Below are 19,536 nucleotides of genomic sequence, written 5' to 3'. Positions count from 1 at the left end.
TCCATCTCATTAAGGGGTGAGACGCGGAACGATGAGCACATTTCCAGTATTCGCCTTTGACCTTTCGCCCTATCAGATACTTTTTAGTTCGATTTTGTTTCACATGAATGTAAGTGCTGTGTTATTTCTGACCGCATTTTATTGTAACTCAAAATTTCGTATCGATATGGCTAGTTCAAGTGGTAAAAAAGCTTTCAGGAGTGGTACGAAGAAAATTTTACATAATATCATTAAATATTGTGACCAAGAAGCAGAAAACGGGGGATTAAAATATTGCCGAAAAAATTTAATAACATATAAAAAAGAAGAATTTTAATATAAAAAAGATCATTATTATTTTGTAAAAAAGTAATTACCAAATTTTAAGAACATATTTTTTTTATTTATTCTTCATAATTTAATTTTTATGCCCCTTACATTAAATAAAAATTGCTCCGAAATATTTTACTGTGCATTAGTACCTTTTTCCTTCTGTATTAGTAATTATCTGTAATGTTTACTTCTCATATTATTTTGTCGAATTAAACGCATGCGCAAAAGCGCGGAGAGTTCTACAATCCATTGTCAAACAGTATGTATATTCGTATCTTGTTCCTTACAGAATCCCGAGGCTAGAAATTTTCACCGATTGTATTCTTCTAAATGGTTGTATGTATAAAAAGGACGGATTATTACGCCTGGTCATTCCGCGAATTATTTACACCCTATTGCTAAACGTAAACATCTCCTCTTCTCATTTTCCCTCTAATACTTTTTTTTTCTACAAAATAAACTCTCCTGATTCCTGCGCAAAAGCTAATCCGGTAATGAACCGTATATGTAAGCACAATACAGTCAAAAATAAGCTGACACAGATAAATAAAATTTAGTGTTATCTTTTTTCCATCATAATTCAGGATGGAATTTGACCTTCTATATTCGTTGCACTAAGACTATATATTTGCATAAAGGCCGCGGTGACCTGGTGGTAAGGTCTCGACTTGTAAAGCGGCGGTCCAACGACCTGCCACCTCACGGATTTGGTCATAAATCTGACATCCAACCCACTGGGGGACCACACTCCCCCGTCGCCCGTGGTACGACTGTAGTACGCCTGTAGCTTCCCGCAAAATGTCGGTAGATGGATAAACATCAAAGAACCGGAGAATTTGTTTGGGCTATGGGGGGGGGAAGGGAGTCAAAGAAACTGAGGGTTTGAGCGGTCGAAAGGGGAACGCGTGCCGTCTGAAGATTTCTCTGGTCGTGGGTCCGCTGCCACAGGCGGGGGTGGAACCACGAAGGAAGGGTGACAGTTTTATGACCACATCTGTGAAGATCATCCGGCCGTTGGACCGCGGCTTAAGACGTAGAGTTTCAGGTTCGAAACCCGATTCCACCGAAGAACCGTCGTGTAAGATCTGTTGCACGTTAAATCCGTCATGCCAAACGTCCTCCCGCTGATGTGGTATGGTGTGGAGAGGGGGGTGCCAGCTCAGGTGTCGCCCTCATCATCTGACAGCGGTTTAAAATTACGAGGTCCGTCCCAAAATAGCCCTAGTGTTGCTTTACAACGGGACGTTAAAATAACTAAACTAAACTAATATATTTGCATAAAATTCTCAATTTTAAGAAGATGTTATATTTCATCAAATAATAAACTAAAAATAATGCATGAAGCTGAACTTCGAAATTTAAAAACAGTATCGTGTGTGTACATATTAAAACAGTTGTAAAATATTTGAACATTGTTATTTTTTAATTCTGCCATCATTTTTTTTTTTTTGAATTTTGCAAATCTTTAATTTTTTGATCAAGACAATATTGAATTAATTTTGCATTATAAATCGGGAAATTCGGCAATTGAAAAGTAATTCATTATCTTCTATTTTTATTTTCTTATATTTAATTAAAACTTAAAATTTGATACAATGTCTATATATATATTAAAAATATCAATACACATAAAAAATTATTTTAAATTTTTTTCCAGATCGCCCTATTCAAACAGATGATTGAAGAAGACGTCCCAAGATTCTTAGCAAAGTATGAGAGGTTCCTAGAGAGGTCTGATCTCAAAAGTGGATACTTAGCAAGTGAACAGGTAATCTTAAAATTTAGAAAATCTTTTAAAGATTAAAAATATTTATTCCATAAAATCATTGAAACATAATTTACTGTACATATACGTAAAGAAAACTTGTAAAACTATTCATACTTTTACATATATAATATCGTTTCTGAAAGTCAATATTCAATCTCGTTTAAGCGTGACTCATTCGTATTTTTAATTAATTGCATTAAAAAAATTTCTACTTACGAGTAAATATTGTTAATATAGAGAAATATTGTAAAAAAATTATATGTTATTGTTGTTGTGATTTATGGCACTTTATAAGCCCGCTGACAGTTATCTGTCAGTGCTTTAAGCCGAGTGAGCGTCTCTTGTTTTTCCAATAGCGCCAACTAGGGCCAAGAGTACGACTTAACTACTTCATGCGTCACATTCACTTGCACAACCTCTTTTTACGGGGGGGGGGAGACATTCACACACCTCACATATAGAACACAGAAGAAAAACAACCATTCCCGAACCGGAACGCCCAGATCACGAGGAAGACGCGCTACCCCTATGCCAGTACGCCGGCTTAAAAATTATATAAATCCGCTCAGTGTGAATATGGTGAAAAAATTTAACAGGTTCAGCTAAAGATAATGAACTTAAATCTACAAGAACGGACAATAACAAAATATAGATGAATAGTACTTGCAATAAACAGCAGCACATCAGCAACAAATAGCTTTTTAACAGCTGCAGCATTATAAAGCATTCAGAGAGAAATTAAAGGATTTCGATACTGAAAAGCGAGATTTTCTCTCAAATGTTCGCTTGAGCTCGACTCGATTGCTTTCAATCATCTGGACGCCTCTACTTTTATAGCTCCCGTGACAGAATCGAATTTTCTTAAACAAACGTCTAAACATGAGTCCTAATGGTGATATATCGTCAATTTTTCAAATATTCAGTATTCTTCATTTTTGTCGCCAAGGCTGAGGGTCATTGACTCATCAATATTTCAGCATCTTATAGAGTTAACTGCAAAACTCTCTTCCTTACTACAAGATTAGCTATGAAGAGAAGCAAAATTACAGACTCGTAACCCTAACTTATGTTTATATCTTGTATAAAGAAAATATTCCTCCGGGGTACTTTGGCAGGTTGGGATAAATAAATTTTTGTAAATGTACAAAATAGTACTCATGAAGGGGATGATTTAATAGTGAGTAAAACTAGGTCAATAAGAGAATTAATTGCATTAAAAAAATTTCTACTTACGAGTAAATATTGTTATATACTATAATTGTTATATATATAAATATGTTATATATACTATAGTATACAATCGGGATCCAATAACCAGTTTCTAAACCATAAAAGATAGGCATTTGTTTCCAGTCGGGGGAAAAAAATTCTAAATAATGTAATAATAATAAAAGTAAAAAATTATGTAATTAGCAATTATTTAAATCAATAATTGTACTTAATAAAAACGGCGATATCTAAATTTTTATATAATCATGTATATTTCAATATGGAAATGTTTTGATGTTTTGTATTTTTTCTTTACTTTCTTCTATATTTTTAATTTGTACTTTTCCTTTGGTTGGTTACAATATAAAATGTCAAAATTTACACTTAAATAAATAATAGAATATCGTAAATGATTAGCAGATAAAAATAATAAAAGAAAAGTAAAATTATTCTAATCTTACTTTTTGAATGTTTTAAATACAACTATTGTACAAATACCTATGTATATCCTTGTTAAAGTTCGAATATTATCCTAGATTCCGATTTCCGAATATTATCTTACTTGCTTGGCAATACTTTCGTGAATATTTTAGATGTTAAAGAAGTTTTTTTTTTCCTCGAAAACTCTAGGTTTATATTTGGTATTATCATAATACTCATGCTCTCTACACTTACATCATAACAATCTATCAGTCAAAATTATGAATATTTAAACTGAAGTAATTAGTGAATGTTTTTAGTATACAGTAAAACGCTTAAACGCTAAACATAATAAACTTACTAATTACTTTTTTCTTACACTCTTCATAACTAAAAATAAGTTATAGAAATTATTGACGTATGAATATACTTTAAAAAAAAATAGTTGTCCTTTATATTATATTCTGTTATGAACCTGCGATGCTGCTTCCCAGCATAGTCGGTTCCATAGGAGGTCCCATATCTTGGCGACCATTTGGCGAATTTGGCGCCAAAATAGATTATACCCGAAACATCGAGAATTTTCTCTATCCTTCCAGTAGGAACGGAGATACGCCTCGAACGTTCCTGATTGGTTGAGAGGCTTCTAGCCCCGCCTCCTGAGACCTATAAAAGGAAGCACTCGCAGCTGCCGGGCAGTGGTGAATTGGGTTGCAAACCAGTGGAGTCGAAGAGTAGTCGGAAGCGAAAGAGTAGTCGTCGTGGTGAACCAGAACGGAGTCGTAGCTGTGAACCAGGGTTGAATCGAGTTGTGGACCAGTGGAGTCGAAGAGTAGTCGGAAGCGACGGTGAAGAACTCGTCTTCCGGGGACTAGCGGAGCAGCGACGGAGTAGAGCTGCTGTGTATACTGTTGTATGCTGCTGTGTATACTGTTGTATGCTGCTGTGTATACTGTTGTATGTTGTTGTGTATACTGTTGTATGCTGCACGTCTCGGCTGAAGATAATCGTCTTCTGTGCTGCATATAGTTGTCGTCTTTGTGATGTCCTGTGCGTCATCGTGTAAATAAACGTCATTGTTTTATTTTCTACTGCCGCCTGGTGATTGAGCGTTCTTCACACCATATAACCCCCACTATCCAAACGAATCCCGGAAATTTCGTAACAATTCCTTTCGAACGATTTTTCTTCTGTATCTCAAAACTTTCCCCAATGAAATTCAGTATTTTCCATATTTTTTTATAAATTAAATGAAGAATCTTTTTCTAAAAATGCATGTACTTTTTGCAGCTCACATGGTGCGATCTGGGAGTGGCTTTGACATTCGCTGGAATGCAAATCAGACAACCAAAACTCCTCGAGAAGTATCCTCATCTGAAAAATTTCGTGGATAAAGTTACAGCTAACGAAGTGGTCTCCCATTTCATAGAAACTGAGTTAGCGCCTTCAGCTGTTCTTAGAAAAAACAGCATGTAAAAAAGAATAGTTTGTGTTGTTTTCAATGTGATCAAAATGTTTTGTTTCTTATTTTTTTAGCGAATAAATGATATAATGTATAATTCCAAAAAAATTGTTCAATAAATAATTAATACAAGTTGGTTATGTTTATCTGTGGAAATGCTGACACTATTATGTTTTAAGATCTTATTCTGCTATAATTATCCGAATTCATCCTTTTAAAATCAAACAGTAGCAAATAAATATGTAAATGTCTGTTCTAAAAATCTTGTTGAAATTTTGGCTGTCGTTTCACATTTTTGATCAATAATAAAAAAAAAAAAAACTAAAAATTTAACTATGCTATCGCAAATTTCAAGTTATCATGTGGGAACATTATTTTTTTTAAGTCACATGTATCAATCCGACAGAAAAACCTCATGTTCTGACATGATTCATATTTAGCAATCATCAACATTTAGAAAAACCAGGGTTTTTGATAATCTCAAAAACAAACGGGTTCTAAAATTTTTTTCTCGAGGCCAAATTTTCTTTTAGTGAAAAAAACTTGAATTTTTCTCATAGTTGTTTAAACCAGATTAAACCGGTTTTAAACAAACACGAGACTATCAAGTTACGCATGCATCGATATTTAAAAAAACGATGAAGTTTTTTTTTCTTTTTTCTCTCTCGTCCCCCCCCCCCCATCTCAAAATCGTTCGGGTGCCAAAACTTTTTCTCGAAACCAGATTTTTTTTTGTGTCTGTGAACATCCGTTTTAAACTGGTTTGGAAGAATCACGCTACTATTGTAGTGCGCAATCGTACACTTTTAGAAAAGCGATGTTTTTCCCCCATCTCAAAATCATTCGAGCTCCAAAACTTTTTTGCCAGCTAGAAAAATTTTCTAATTTCTAGGTAATTTTCGATATCTCTCCTCGCTATTTCGCGTTCATTTCCATTTTTTTCTCTGTGCTTCTTCTGGCGATAACATTTTACGACACTGCCCTTTATTGTCCAAACAGGAGAATCGGATACATGGTGGACATTCGCGCCACGTGGTAACTTTTTGTCGACGATAAGTCGCCAAATGTGACAACCTTCTTCATCATTTTCTAATAATCTTAAAAGGGAAAAACTGATGCTTCAAAAGTGATAAATCGCCAACTTTCTGCCCTTGAATTTTGTGGCTTAAAAAACCCTAAACAAAAATAATATTATGTTCCAACATGATAATAATTAATAAAAATTGAAAAAGTATATTACTATGAGGCAAAAATTGACCAACCTGGTATTATTAATATACAATTAAATTGCAATTTCCTTTTTTTTTTCTTAAAAATTTTTAAAAGATCGATGTCTTCTATTCTTTAGACGCTGAATCATATTTTTAGAAAATTCCATTATTATTGTTGGGGAATCGATGACAATAATTATAATAATAACTAACAATATTTCAATTTATTTTCAGAACTTTTTTTTATTTTATATTCCCTATAGTTAAAAGAAAGAAATAAAAGTTATTTTTAATTTAAATATCTCTTTTAACAATAAATTTGAAGAAATTTGTTCTAAAATTACATAAAATGTCAAAAGATTTAATTTACTTTTTCTGGAGTTTATGAACCCAAATTAACTGAAGAACAAACAATTTCGTTTCCGGGAATAGTAAGATTCTGAACTACTTTAACTTGTTTGATAAAACTATTTTGTTCTTGTTATATTTTTGGCAACCTTTTTTATTTGTTTTTAAAGATAATTTTGATGCTTAAGTATCTAAATTTAAAAATGTTGCTGATGTCTCCACTCATCTCTACTTTCACCTCCTACACTTTCATGCATACATTGATATCTGTAGCAAATTCCACATTTTTCTACGTTATGGAGATATTATTATATTTAATAATATGATATTGTGTATTCAACAATACGATATAATAGTTTATTATTCATTTTTACAGTTTTACCTCAAATGGTCAGGTAACTTGGATGTAAATGTTGATATTTTGTTTCTGATTTCTTTATTTATTCAAAGTAAAAATAATTAATGTTAGAAAATGAAGAGAAAAGAACGAAGGAAATTAAAAGAAGTAAAATAAAAACAGTTAATTATAGAATACTCATAAAATTTGCAAAAATGTTATAATATTTTACCAATGTTGAAACAATGTAAAATGTCAGAATTTTATATTACACGATATTTTTTCTTCATATTGAGCAATGTTATATAATATAGTATAATGTTCTACCATATTGAATAAAGATATGCAGTAATAATTAATATTAAGCAATATTATTCTGCATTGTATAGTATTATGTAATACTGAAAATCTGAAATTTCATTATTAGGATAGAAAAATAATTTCATCTTCAATTATCTATATAGGCATCTATCTGTTTCCGTCATTTGCGATTTACCTTGGGTTTTGCAACCTGAACGTTTGTGTTGGCTGATTGACATTTTATCCATTAATCTAGAAAGACTGAATAAGTTTGGCAAATTATGATGATGAAATATCGTTTAAGGAGCTCTGTTCTAGATGAAATAGCATCTAGTTACTAAAAATAATTTTGAATAGATCCTCTAATTTTAGATAAATTAATCCTTTACAGTTTCTGGATGATAATGTAATTTAAATTAAAAGAGAGGTTTCCGATCGAATCTTTTTATTTGTTATAAAAGTAAATTAAAGAAGTATGTACAAAAGTAATTGCTTTTGAAAAAAAAAACCATTTTCACGGAGCCAGAGCTTTTTCAGCTTTTAAGTTTGATTTATTTTTTAAACAAAGAAATTACAACAATTTATTAAAAGGTGAAACAGTTATCTGTGAAATGCGGATAACTCCTTGTATCTTTTCATAATTTGTCTGTATAGAAAAAAAAATTCAGAATATTTAATAACTCCTGAAATAAATGATAGAAAAATTTGAGGCAAGGGGCAGATTTTTATAATTCTTTATGTATATTGAAAGCCGTCTATTTATAATATTTTTGTTATACTACAAATCAAATTCAGAATTTGATAATTATTAATAAAATTAAACAATAATAAATTTTTAATAGAAAAGAAATTTTCAAAATCAAAACGAAAAAGCTCTCTCTAAAATTATTAGAAAACTTGAAACATTTGTATTAGCTACACCACAAAGCTAGACTAGCTGGTACACCGAGATATTCGCTATCTTAAATTTCAATTAAATCGTTTAGATGTTCTTCATCTATTCTATCTGTGAGATGCGTGAATGTACCCCCATGTAAAAAGGGGTTGTGCAAGCGAATGTGATGCGTGAGTGGCTAAGACGCACTCTTGGTCCTAGTTGGCGCTACTAAAATAAGAGACGCCCATTTGGCTTAAAATCATTGACTTTGTCAGCGAGCTTGTCCATGGCAAGTGCCATTATAAACAACAACATTTCATTAAAGTAGGTGACTATGCTAAATAGTCAGTGTTTTTTTTTCAGAAATCATATATATTTCTCAATTAATATTCTTAAACTTTGAGTAGTTTTCTTTATCAAACCCTTTGAATTTTATTTCTTAGCCCCTTTTTTGGAAGTTACACTGATCTTTATATTTTCATTTACATAGATTTTAATGCCATTTTATTTTAAATGCTATTTTCTGAAACTATGCAAACTATGAAGAATTTTGGTGACCAGCCCTTGCTGTACAAATAACTGAAATTTTAATTTTCATAAATATAAAAAAAACGGTATATAATTTCTGAAAAACAATATTAAAAAAAAAAATTTTCTACATATTTAAAAGTTATTACATTTGAACCTAACTTCCATAACTTATTCTAATATCAATTTTACTTACAAGTGAAATAATTTACTTTTCTATTTTAAATCACAGTCATAATTTGAAATTTTAATATTCTTATTAGATTAAAAAGTCTATCATAAATTTGATGTACAGGTGCATATTTCCATCGAGTGAAAAACTCAATTAAAAATAGGTCTATGGTTCGAATCAGAAGCAAAGTGGAAAACAGAATTATTGTAAATTTAAATTAAAAATTAATCAAGATATGCGCTAAAAATTTAACGCCTTTCTTACATATTCGAATTAAAAGTCATTTTCAGAACATTTATGGCTTTGGGAAATAATTTGATTGATACCAAGAAATTATATTCTGCAATATCGAAACCCATTAATGATTCATGTAGTTGAAGTCTTACATTTTACGCTGTTTCAATATTATACATTATTATTTTCCTGAATTTTACCTTGTTCAAACCTAACATTGGGGAATATAATAAAAGAGTGCTTATATTTTAGTATTTCAATATTGTAAAACAATATCGTGTAATATTGCTTTACTAAATTTTTCTAGTATTATACAAAATAATCCAGGGAAGCAAAAAATGAATAAAATTTGGTATATATATATATATATATATATATGACGTCGTCAATGACGATATATATATATATATATATATATATATATATATATATATATATATATATATATATATATATATATATATATATATAGAATTAAAAGTGTAGATTCGAATTTCCATATTTCAGACTTCCCCGAATTCGATAAACGCATTTATGGATTTATAACCTCTGTCTGTCATTGCGAATACGATGACACAAAAGCATTTCGAACTAGACGATTGAAATTTGGTATGTAATCTTAGCATTAAATTTGTAGATTTGTATTAAAGTTTGATGTAATCCATCAACGTGATATCTGTCTTTTATTATGCATATGAAACTGATAAACAAAAATGCAAAGAAGTAGATAAAAACAAATTGGCACATATTGCTAGTATCTAAGTTAATCAAATTTTCTACTAAATCATTCACGGAACAGACCATCTATCAGTCTATATATTTGCATTCATACAAAATCGATATTTGGCAAACGCAAAAAGGAATGGAATTTGGTATGTCATGTTGTTGCTGAAACTGTATTTTTGTGTCAAATTTTGGTTTTAATTGATCGAAAAAAGAACATCTAAAATGCACACTCGGTTTTTCCCACTATGTTATGAAACAGAAAACGAACTGCGTGTGGAACACAAAATAAAAATTGGAGCACGACGCTCACGCCCTATCCTATGGGTTCTCAACTTTTATGGTGGAAGAAAGATAACATCGTTCTTAGAAAATATTTGATAAAATTTCGAGGAGGCTACTTTCAATGTTTATTTAGTGATTTCGTGACAATTTGATTTTTTTTATTTATGATGACGTCGTCAATGACGTTTGCTCACAAAGAAAATGTAATTTTTCTGCAATTTTTTGTTAGTATTTCCATACATCAAATATGCAAATTTTCTAAAACCACAACATTATTTTCCTCTCTTTTGTTATTTCATGCAAAGTTTTATTTAACACATTTTTAATATTAATCATTTATATAATTAATTAATATTTTGCATCAGTACAGGTAGGGATGACGAATATTTTACGAGCGGTTGTTACCTAATCAATATCATAAAGTTATAAATACCAGTGATTAATACTTTTCAAAGAGGGGTGTGATTTTCAAAGAGGCAGAAATCTGTGAATGGGTTGAAAAGTGAATGGACCGGTTATTCTTGGAATTATCGTATCATTGAATTGCATATCACTGAAATTTATCGGAGCGGTGACTTCACTAGTGAAGTCACCGCTCCAGTTCATGAGAATGAGCTTGACTTTCCGATATTCGCATTTGATGATGCACTATTTCATACAAATCATTTTTAATTGCTTGTGACATGACTTTGCACATATTATGTTTACTGCTGGCACCATTTATTGGTAGAATATAGAATTAAAGCAAACATTTTAAAGAAATGACACATATATTTAATTCAAATTTTTCTGAAAATGGTTTACTCCAATAAAGAAATTAAATAAATAGTTTTGGAAAAAATCAAATTTAAGAAGTAAGCTGAAATAGATAAATAAATTCAATCACATGGTACTTAACTAAGTAAATTAAATATTAATTACAATTAATAAATTTTATATTTAATACTAAGTAATAATTTTTAATTAATAATATGATTGAAATAACAGATATTTGGAACAAATATTTAAAATTAAGAATAACAAACTTATTTGTTATTAAAAAAATCGTGGATTATGCATCTTTAAATGCAGATAGACATTCAAATTCACTAAAAATTTTTAGTATTAACTGTAACTGTCAAACATATTGTTTTCGAAAGTGACTAAGCGAAGTTTATAATTATTTCCATTTTTAAAGCGGTAAGTTTCTTTAATAAACGATTGCATTTATTATATATTGAGGTAATATATGAAAATCTATAAACTGAATTATTGCTTTCAGTACGATTTCTTTTTTAGTAGTTTGAAAATTCAATTGCTAACAGTGAATTATTTTTCTCATTCCGGATTGTCATTTGGTGTTTCTGATTTTAATTTTTGCAAAGCATACTTTGTTTAGAGAGGATGCGATTAGCCTTCTTATGTATTTAGTAAATATCATTTGATTTATGGTTTTATGTTAGCATTCTGGTGTTATGTTTTCATTAAAAATATATTAAAACAAATTATCTTCTTAATATTTTGGAATCTCAAAAGCTCATTCATAAGTTTGAATATGCATAGTCATTGATTGTTTTTTTAATAGTTTATTAAACTATGTAAGTAATAATTAAAAAACAATACAAGCGTATATTGTGATTCATATTGCGTTTCCACAATCAGTTTTTGTAAGTTTGGATTAGATTCTGGTTTAATAGTTTGGAATTTATAATTTAAATGTTTAAAATCTTGAAATCTAACCTATAAAAGTTTCAAGTTATTGTTAATTAATCAGGTGACAAAAAATTTTCATGTCCTGAATAGATTGATTAACAATACGAAATTGAATATGATTATTACATGTTTGACTATATTTCTTGCCAAGGTGGTAAAAATTAAGATTAAGTATAAAAACATTCCAAATTAACTAATAATATTAGAAATTAAGAGACAGATGAATATATTTGGTGATGCATTGCCTTAAAAATTACAATTTGTCACGAAGCATTCAATTCTCTTGTACGGTCATATTTGGATGTATTATGACTAAAAATATATTTAAAATTTTACTTTTACAGCGATGATATCATTTTTTTTTTTTAACAATTGCCAGTATATGTTTCCTCCATAATTTTTTGTAATCTTGGAAGAAATAATTAGTTTATGTTATCTGCTTAGTTTGTTTTATCATTGAATTATTATTTGCTAATTGTATATATATATTCATTACTTTGATTTGTGAGAATTTAAAATTTTGTTGTGGCTTCTTGCCAAGCATTAAAAAAATAAAAATGCCAAAATTTCTCCATCTTAGATGTTTACGAGATGTCTAAATTATTACATGTGATGGTAAATCATTATAAAAAATATTCAGTTATGGTTATTGCACCATACTGTTAAGTTCAAATTTATAAGTATTGGTCTGTGATTTCAGTTAAATAGGGAAACCAAGAATAAAGTCAGTATAGCTTCACTGTTGCATTACTTGATGTTCTATAGCTAATGACTGAATGTTCATGCCATTCTGTTCTTTGGTATTTATTTTAAATTATTCTATGATAGTATGTAAAAGTTTTAATTAGAATTGTGCTATAATATTGAAGGATAAATTCGTTCAAAAAATTTGACTTTACGAAAGTATAATCAGTGTAAAAGATGTTTGTTTATTTGATCTACTTTGACTTTTTCCATTGTAACAAGATTCTTATTTATTGGTTTTAAGAGTACTGTATTAGATTATGCTGTTAAAAATTGACAAAAATTTGCATTTGATTATTTATTATTGTCTTTGATTTATAGTTAACTTAATCATGCTTGATTGAAAAATATGCTTTTTTGCCTTAAATAATTTATTTGATTTACAATTAATTTATAAATATTTGCTCAAAGTAGAATCTGAAGCTGCTATGTCCTTTTCGCAACTTCAGAACTATCTCTTGGTTTTTATACCTATTCTGAATCATTGTTATGAAGTATTTCTTTGCATTTCTTTAATTTGTAAAGCTCATTTATTAAATCTTCATGAAATATTTAATTAATGCATTTTAATATGTTTATCTAAAATTCACTTATTAAAATATATGTTAAAAGTAGTTTATGGGCATTCAGCCACAAAAATCAGCTAATGTTATCTTTTTTATGCATTTCAGTTTTATACTGCTTAAACATGGACCTCCCTTCACTTAAACCCAAACCAGATGTTGCTGAAAAAGTTCAGATTAAAGAAACTGGAGATTTTTCTGTGTATAATACCATGACTGATGGGTAAGTTATAAAATATAAATTTGTGATATTTCAAACTTTTCCAGAATTGTAAAAAAAATTTATGTTATAAAAAAATGAATTTTTGATTGATTTTGTTATATTTATTCAATAAAATGATGTAGACTCACTAATAATTGCCTGTCTAAGGTGAAATAAATGGAATTTTCCTTATTTAAGAAAAAATTAGTCATGTTTGCTTCTGTATTAATATACCTTAATATTCTTATGAATTGTAATTTTTATTATATACTAATATCTACTTAGTTTAATTTGCTTATATTCACAAGATCAATTCTTAATGCCCTTAAGAAATCTGACCTTCTCAAGAACCTTAAAGGATGGTTTTTTAAAGGAAAAAACACTTCTTGTTTAATAGGTGTTCACTTTTAAAAAGTTTGCAAAATATTAATTTTTGATTAAAAAAATTGATAGAAATTTTAATATTAATCATTGTTAACTTCAGAATATGATTTCATAAAAAATTAATATTAAAATTCTTGATTGGAAAGAATGAGAGAGTTTGGGCATAAAATTCTTCAGCTCAGATTTAAAAGGAGACTGAAGTAAATCAACCAACACAAAGAAAAAGTTATTGAATTGTGTAGTTATAATGGAAAAGTACCTAGCATTAATAATGTATTTCTTTTCCTGTACATATATATAATTTACATTAAAACTATCAGGGGGGGGGAGTATTTTTGAAAATTATTTTATGTTAGATTTTACTATCCTATTTCAACTATACTCACTGTCTGTTTGTAGATTTATGTCTGTTAGAGGCCAGTTGTGTAGTCCTCATGCTCTAGAACAAAGTGAAAAGAAGGTAAGTTTTTAAATAATTTAAATGCATGAAAATTTTTGTTTTTGCAAAGGCTGTTTGGGTTAAAATTCATTATTGTTTCACTGTTTAAAGTGGCTTTTTAGATTCATTTTTTACTAGTATAATACTATATACTAGTAAATACTCTTATTTGAGTATACATTAAAATTTCATATAAATAGATGGATTACATCTTTTGTTTTTGATGCATTTTTAAAAATCTTATTTAAATCCATTTTGAATAAAATCATAATGGTGTTCACAGATTAAATTAGATAATTTTATATGTAAAGGGTGAAAAAAAATGATTTTTTAAAAAATTATTATTGCATATTAACTCTTTACAGAAAAAGACTTTCATGGGAATCTTTTGTAATGTATGATTATAATGTTATCCATGACATGTTAATATTAATGTCTTGCCTTGCTATTTTTTTTGTATAAAATTGTAGTAAAATATAATTTAAATTAGTAATTTTAAATTTACCAATTTATTTATAGAAGGGATATATAATTGTTAAACATATATAGAAACATTTTTATTTATTATATCAAAACTTATTTTAATTTTTTTTTTTTATAATTTTGTGAAAAGTTTAAAAAGATAATTTTTGTTAAAATATTGATTGAGAATAATTATGAGTGGAATATCTCTTGTATGAGAAAGCTTGTGCAGTTAATTAAAAAAAAAAAATTAAGTTTAGTATATACTGTTTATCTTAACCTCATATACATATCCACCATTGAAATTTCTTAGTTTTAGTTTTTTTTTTTTTTTTTTAATGCCAAGTTGAAGATTATTTGAAAATTTGTAGTATAGCATTCTTATATTACTATATTTAATTCCTCATTTTCTGTGCATGTACTGTGCATATTCACACATACATATTTATTTTTATTTTAAAATTTATTTTCAGTTCAAACCTAATGCTGAAAAAATGAGATTGGCTTACCTGCAATCTTGTCAAGGAATTCATGCACCTTTAAGAATTATCTACGAGAAGAATGCTGTGAAAAAGGTATTTTTGTTTTCCACTTAAAAGAAAAAAGGCAAAAGATATTTATGCTTTGTTGATTTTTTAAATTTAATTTTCTCTGTGAATTTTTAAAAATAATGACTATGATGATGTATTACTAAAGTTAAATTGTCTTAGACATAATTAATAATAAAAACTAAATAATTCAACTGAGATCATGCTTCAAGTTGCATAAAAAACCCTTCACTTATTAGGTTACTATCCCATGACATAAATTCCAAAGCTTGTAAACTGTATGGTTCTGTCAACAAATATCCCGGGGTTCCCATGATTCTTGAATTTTATTTTGTAAGTACTCAGGGCTCCAGAAAAGCATTTGATTTCTTTGTGTAAATTTGTAACCCAAATGCGTTACAAATTTTTTGCTTCGCTGATTTAAAAAGGAAAAAAAAAACAACCTTTTTTGAAAATATTGTTCTACAATTTCAGATAGCTAGATTATAATAATTAATTTTCAGAAAGAAAAAGAAAGAGGGGGTAATTAAATTTGAAACTTACATTTTCTCTCAAATATTAAGATATTGACTGGCAACTATCTAGCACCTGAATCTTTTTAAAATGACTAAGCTTGAATGTACAAAGAATTACTTTCTGCGTTGCAGCCATTATTGGCCCAACTCTTTTGGACAATTTTCTATTCTAGCTGATTTATTGAATGGTTAAGCCAATGGTTGCATTTTCCAATTACCATTATTCTTGGGAACATTGTATAATCATTCTTCAACAACTTTTTTTTCTTTTTGAAAAAGGTGAATTTTTTGAAAAGTAATGCAGGTACCAATCTAAAAATTTATCAGGTGTAATTTTTTTTCTGTTTTATATATCTTGAAATGGAATTACAAAAAATTCCCATGAAATAAAAAAAAAATAATAATAATAAACATGTTTACAATTTTAAACTTTTTATCAAAATCCTGATATTTGACTTCTTACTGTATAGGGCTTTTTAAATGTTTAAATTTCTTCTCGCATATTAATAATCTTTTATTTAAAAGTGGAAAACCAATGTTTCAACTTTGGTAGGAAATGCTTAGAAGCTGGAATGAATGGGTTAGTGGTAAGAATAATATGTGCTGAGCTTAAATTTTTAAACATAGAATTGTAGAACATAGAAATTTTTAACTGGGCTGGGAATAGGTGAAAAATGTGTATTAAAAGTAGAATTAAGTAGGGTGGAAAAAAATACTTGACTTATTATCATTTTCTTAATAATTGCATTGGCCAGTTGCAGTGATAACTTAGCTTATCAGTCTGGTAGTTGTGAAGAATAGGTCAAGGTAGATGTCAGTATTTTTAGAGAATTGCCGGGTTCTTCTCCAACTTTGTTTACTTTTAGCATCATAAGTAGGAATTTCTTTTCTATCTTCATTGCTGCTGTTATTCAGCATTTGGTAATATATAATTATTGTTTTTTGAATTATTCCTCAATTAAAAGAATTTTAAAATCCTTACATACATTTTTATTTTAAATACATATCAAGGTACACATGAAATTTTTCCAGCATCTTGTTTTACATGTTTTTTTGGGCTAAGTTTTTGCAGCTGCTCAACAAAAAAAGGGGGTGGATTCATTGTTAATCAGTGGATGTAACAGTAATTTGTATAGAAGGAGTTTATTTCCTATTAAAAGTTTAAAATCCAGGCGAGTCATTGGATACAGAGTGACTCTAGCCAGACAAAATATTAGGTGTAGATTTTATTTAACATGGTCCATGCTTAAAAGTTTTCTATTTGTATTTTCTAGACTCAAAGACTCCCCTTTCTTCCAAGTTCTAATATAGCTTTAGAGACTCTTGAAGGGAGAGATGAATTTATTGATTTTGATGATTACATCTTTACTGGTAAGTTGGGATTTTATTATAACTCATTCTTCTTATTAAACAAGTTTTAAAATTGTGTTTCTTATTAAAATTTTTATAATTTTTCTTAATTCTGTAATTGATTAGGGTAGTAATTAAGTAACTTAAAAGGAAGGGCGGTTCTGGCTGAGACCATATTTTTAATTATGCTTGCATTTTTCTTTTATGTACTTAAACATTTCTAATAAGATAGCAACCAAAATATTAAAGTAGTAATGGTATTTTATTTGAAAATTCATATTCAATGTGTATTTTGAAATTTAGAAAATAATTTTTAATAGTACACTCAAATGTGTCAGATTTATTCAATTTCAGTATCTTTTACTGTAGTAAATTTTCACCATCACCATTCTGATATCATGTATTGGCAGCATCCAATAAATATTCATTGTAATCACATTTTTTTACTTTGTTAATTATAATATGTAATCTTGGGTGTTTATCATAGCTAAAATGTAACCAATTGTGATAGTTTACAACTCTTGCTCAAATTTTATATAGATAACATCAAATGAGAACAATTGTGAAATTAAGTAGGAAATATATTTTAAAAGCAGTATCCTTTAGTTCAGTTGTTACGTGAAGAAAATTACTTGATTCTTCTGACATGAATATTTTACAAATATTTTTATAATTTAAATGTGTAATTGTTTAGGATGCGGATTGTTTTAGTTGATATACACTTGCAGTTATATTGCAAAAATCCTAGACAATGTTCAAGGTCTTTTAAGCAAAATAACCTGCTTGCTGAACCTATTTTAAATTTTAATGCATGAGATTAATGGGAAAAGATTAATGTTGTATGAATTTTTCCCCCCATCTTCATGTAACTTGAAGCTTCTCTGATATTTCTGGTTTTATTTTAGACGTAAATAAGAAATATTTGTAAAATCAGTTGTAGAGTTACTCTTTAAATCCTTCTTTTATTCATTTCTTCATTCTCAGACAAAAAAAAAAAAAAAATCTTTAAATGATTTTACATTTTTAAAAAAAATTATGACTAGGAATTTGAATGGAATACTATCAATGGAGTTGCAGAAAAAAAGGCACAGGTGCACGTATGTATGAAGGCATTTTTCAAGTAAAAGAGTAAACAAATTTTTAATGCAATTTTTACATGATGCAGCAGCTGAATATAAGATAGCTAAAATTACAGAAATTAGATCCTAAGAAAAATTAGAAACCTGCACAACTCAAAAACTAAGTTTTGAGTTTTGCTAGTTTGAATTGAAGTTGTTGAAGAAAGAATTAAATCAATAAATGCAGATATTGTTTTATGTACAAAATATAACATTATATTGTTTTACAGATCCCGAAGAAGGAATTGAATCAATTGCATCACCACATATGGTTATGGAAAAAGTATTGTTTTCTCCAAAGGATTAAAAGAGCATGTACTTGTTTTGTGTTTGTCAAATAAATTTTTTTTTTTAATATCATAAAAAAATGCCTAGTCAAATATCTTGTATCTAGCACTATCAATATCAAAATAATGACTCTTTTGAATGTATAAATTCAAATCTAAAATTTAGATGTATGAAAAAAGAATAATTTTAATGGATGTAAGGTTTTGCTTAGGCCATTATCTCTTTGTTTCTTAGTAAACATATACTGGGAAAGATGAGAAAGCAAACATTAAAACAGAGGAAAAATTAAAAACTTTCATAAAATTTGCCAAACAATGTTCATTGATGTCAGCACGATTCTATAATACAGTTAGTATTTTTTTTTAACACTTAAGTGAGCTTGTAGGCTGGTATATATCTTAAGTTATGACTTTAATTAAATAATACACAATTTTTACTGATAATGTAAATGGTAATTTTAAAATGTTATTTTTGTTTCTTCAGAAATTTAGAATTAATATATATATATATATATATATATATATATATATATATATATATATATATATATATATGTTATAATTTTAAATAATCTATGATTTTCAATTGTATTTAGTCATGGCTGTTGGGTAAAAAAACAATGATAATATGCTGCAATTTATGCAGATGACATTATAAATCATAAAAGGAGAAATTTTAGATATATTCAATTATTCAGAAATAGTGGGATCCCATTTTTAGCAAATTAGAGAAATTTGCTTATATATATGAATACATACTATATTATAATATACTATATAAAATACTATATTTTCAGTGTTATATACAATATGCATTATATAACATCACAGATAAACACTGTGGAAGCAGTTTTATAATAGAATCAAAATATTATGTGAAGGTCAAAAAAATTGATTACTATAAATTATAATTAAAAATGGGATTTCATATCCCATAAGGACTAGTACAAGTCCTTATCTGATGAAGATTAATAAGTTAAAAAATTTTATATTTCCTTATTTCAGTATTCTGTATCCTTTTCATTTCCTGAAATAATTTTTTAATG

General features: G+C 28.3%; 2 protein-coding genes across 4 annotated transcripts in view; both read left to right on the top strand.

Annotated features, from left to right (window-relative positions):
* LOC129964004 (probable glutathione S-transferase 7) overlaps positions 1-5,303 on the top strand; it is a 31,291-nt gene extending 25,988 nt beyond the window's left edge. For both annotated transcript variants that reach the window (XM_056078655.1, XM_056078654.1), the window contains 2 exons: positions 1,970-2,080; positions 5,000-5,303. In XM_056078655.1, the coding sequence (XP_055934630.1) occupies positions 1,970-2,080; positions 5,000-5,185 (297 nt within the window). In that variant the 3' untranslated portion in view covers positions 5,186-5,303. The remainder of the gene's footprint in view (positions 1-1,969; positions 2,081-4,999) is intronic.
* Positions 5,304-11,234: 5,931 nt separating this feature from the next.
* Positions 11,235-18,528, top strand: LOC129963490 (proteasome maturation protein-like). Of its 2 annotated transcripts, none has more exons than XM_056077901.1 (6): positions 11,235-11,365; positions 13,294-13,408; positions 14,171-14,231; positions 15,146-15,247; positions 17,010-17,106; positions 18,434-18,528. In XM_056077901.1, exons 2-6 carry the CDS (start codon positions 13,311-13,313, stop codon positions 18,508-18,510), a joined length of 435 nt encoding a protein of 144 aa, XP_055933876.1. In that variant the 5' UTR covers positions 11,235-11,365; positions 13,294-13,310; the 3' UTR covers positions 18,511-18,528. The 2 variants fall into 2 exon arrangements, with proteins under 2 accessions (XP_055933876.1, XP_055933877.1); XM_056077902.1 differs by having other exon boundaries at positions 11,343-11,407.
* Positions 18,529-19,536: the final 1,008 nt, after the last annotated feature.

Source organism: Argiope bruennichi, chromosome 3, assembly GCF_947563725.1.
Source record: "Argiope bruennichi chromosome 3, qqArgBrue1.1, whole genome shotgun sequence".
Classification (NCBI taxonomy): Eukaryota; Metazoa; Arthropoda; class Arachnida; order Araneae; family Araneidae; genus Argiope; species Argiope bruennichi.
This window is presented reverse-complemented; position numbering and strand designations above follow the sequence as displayed.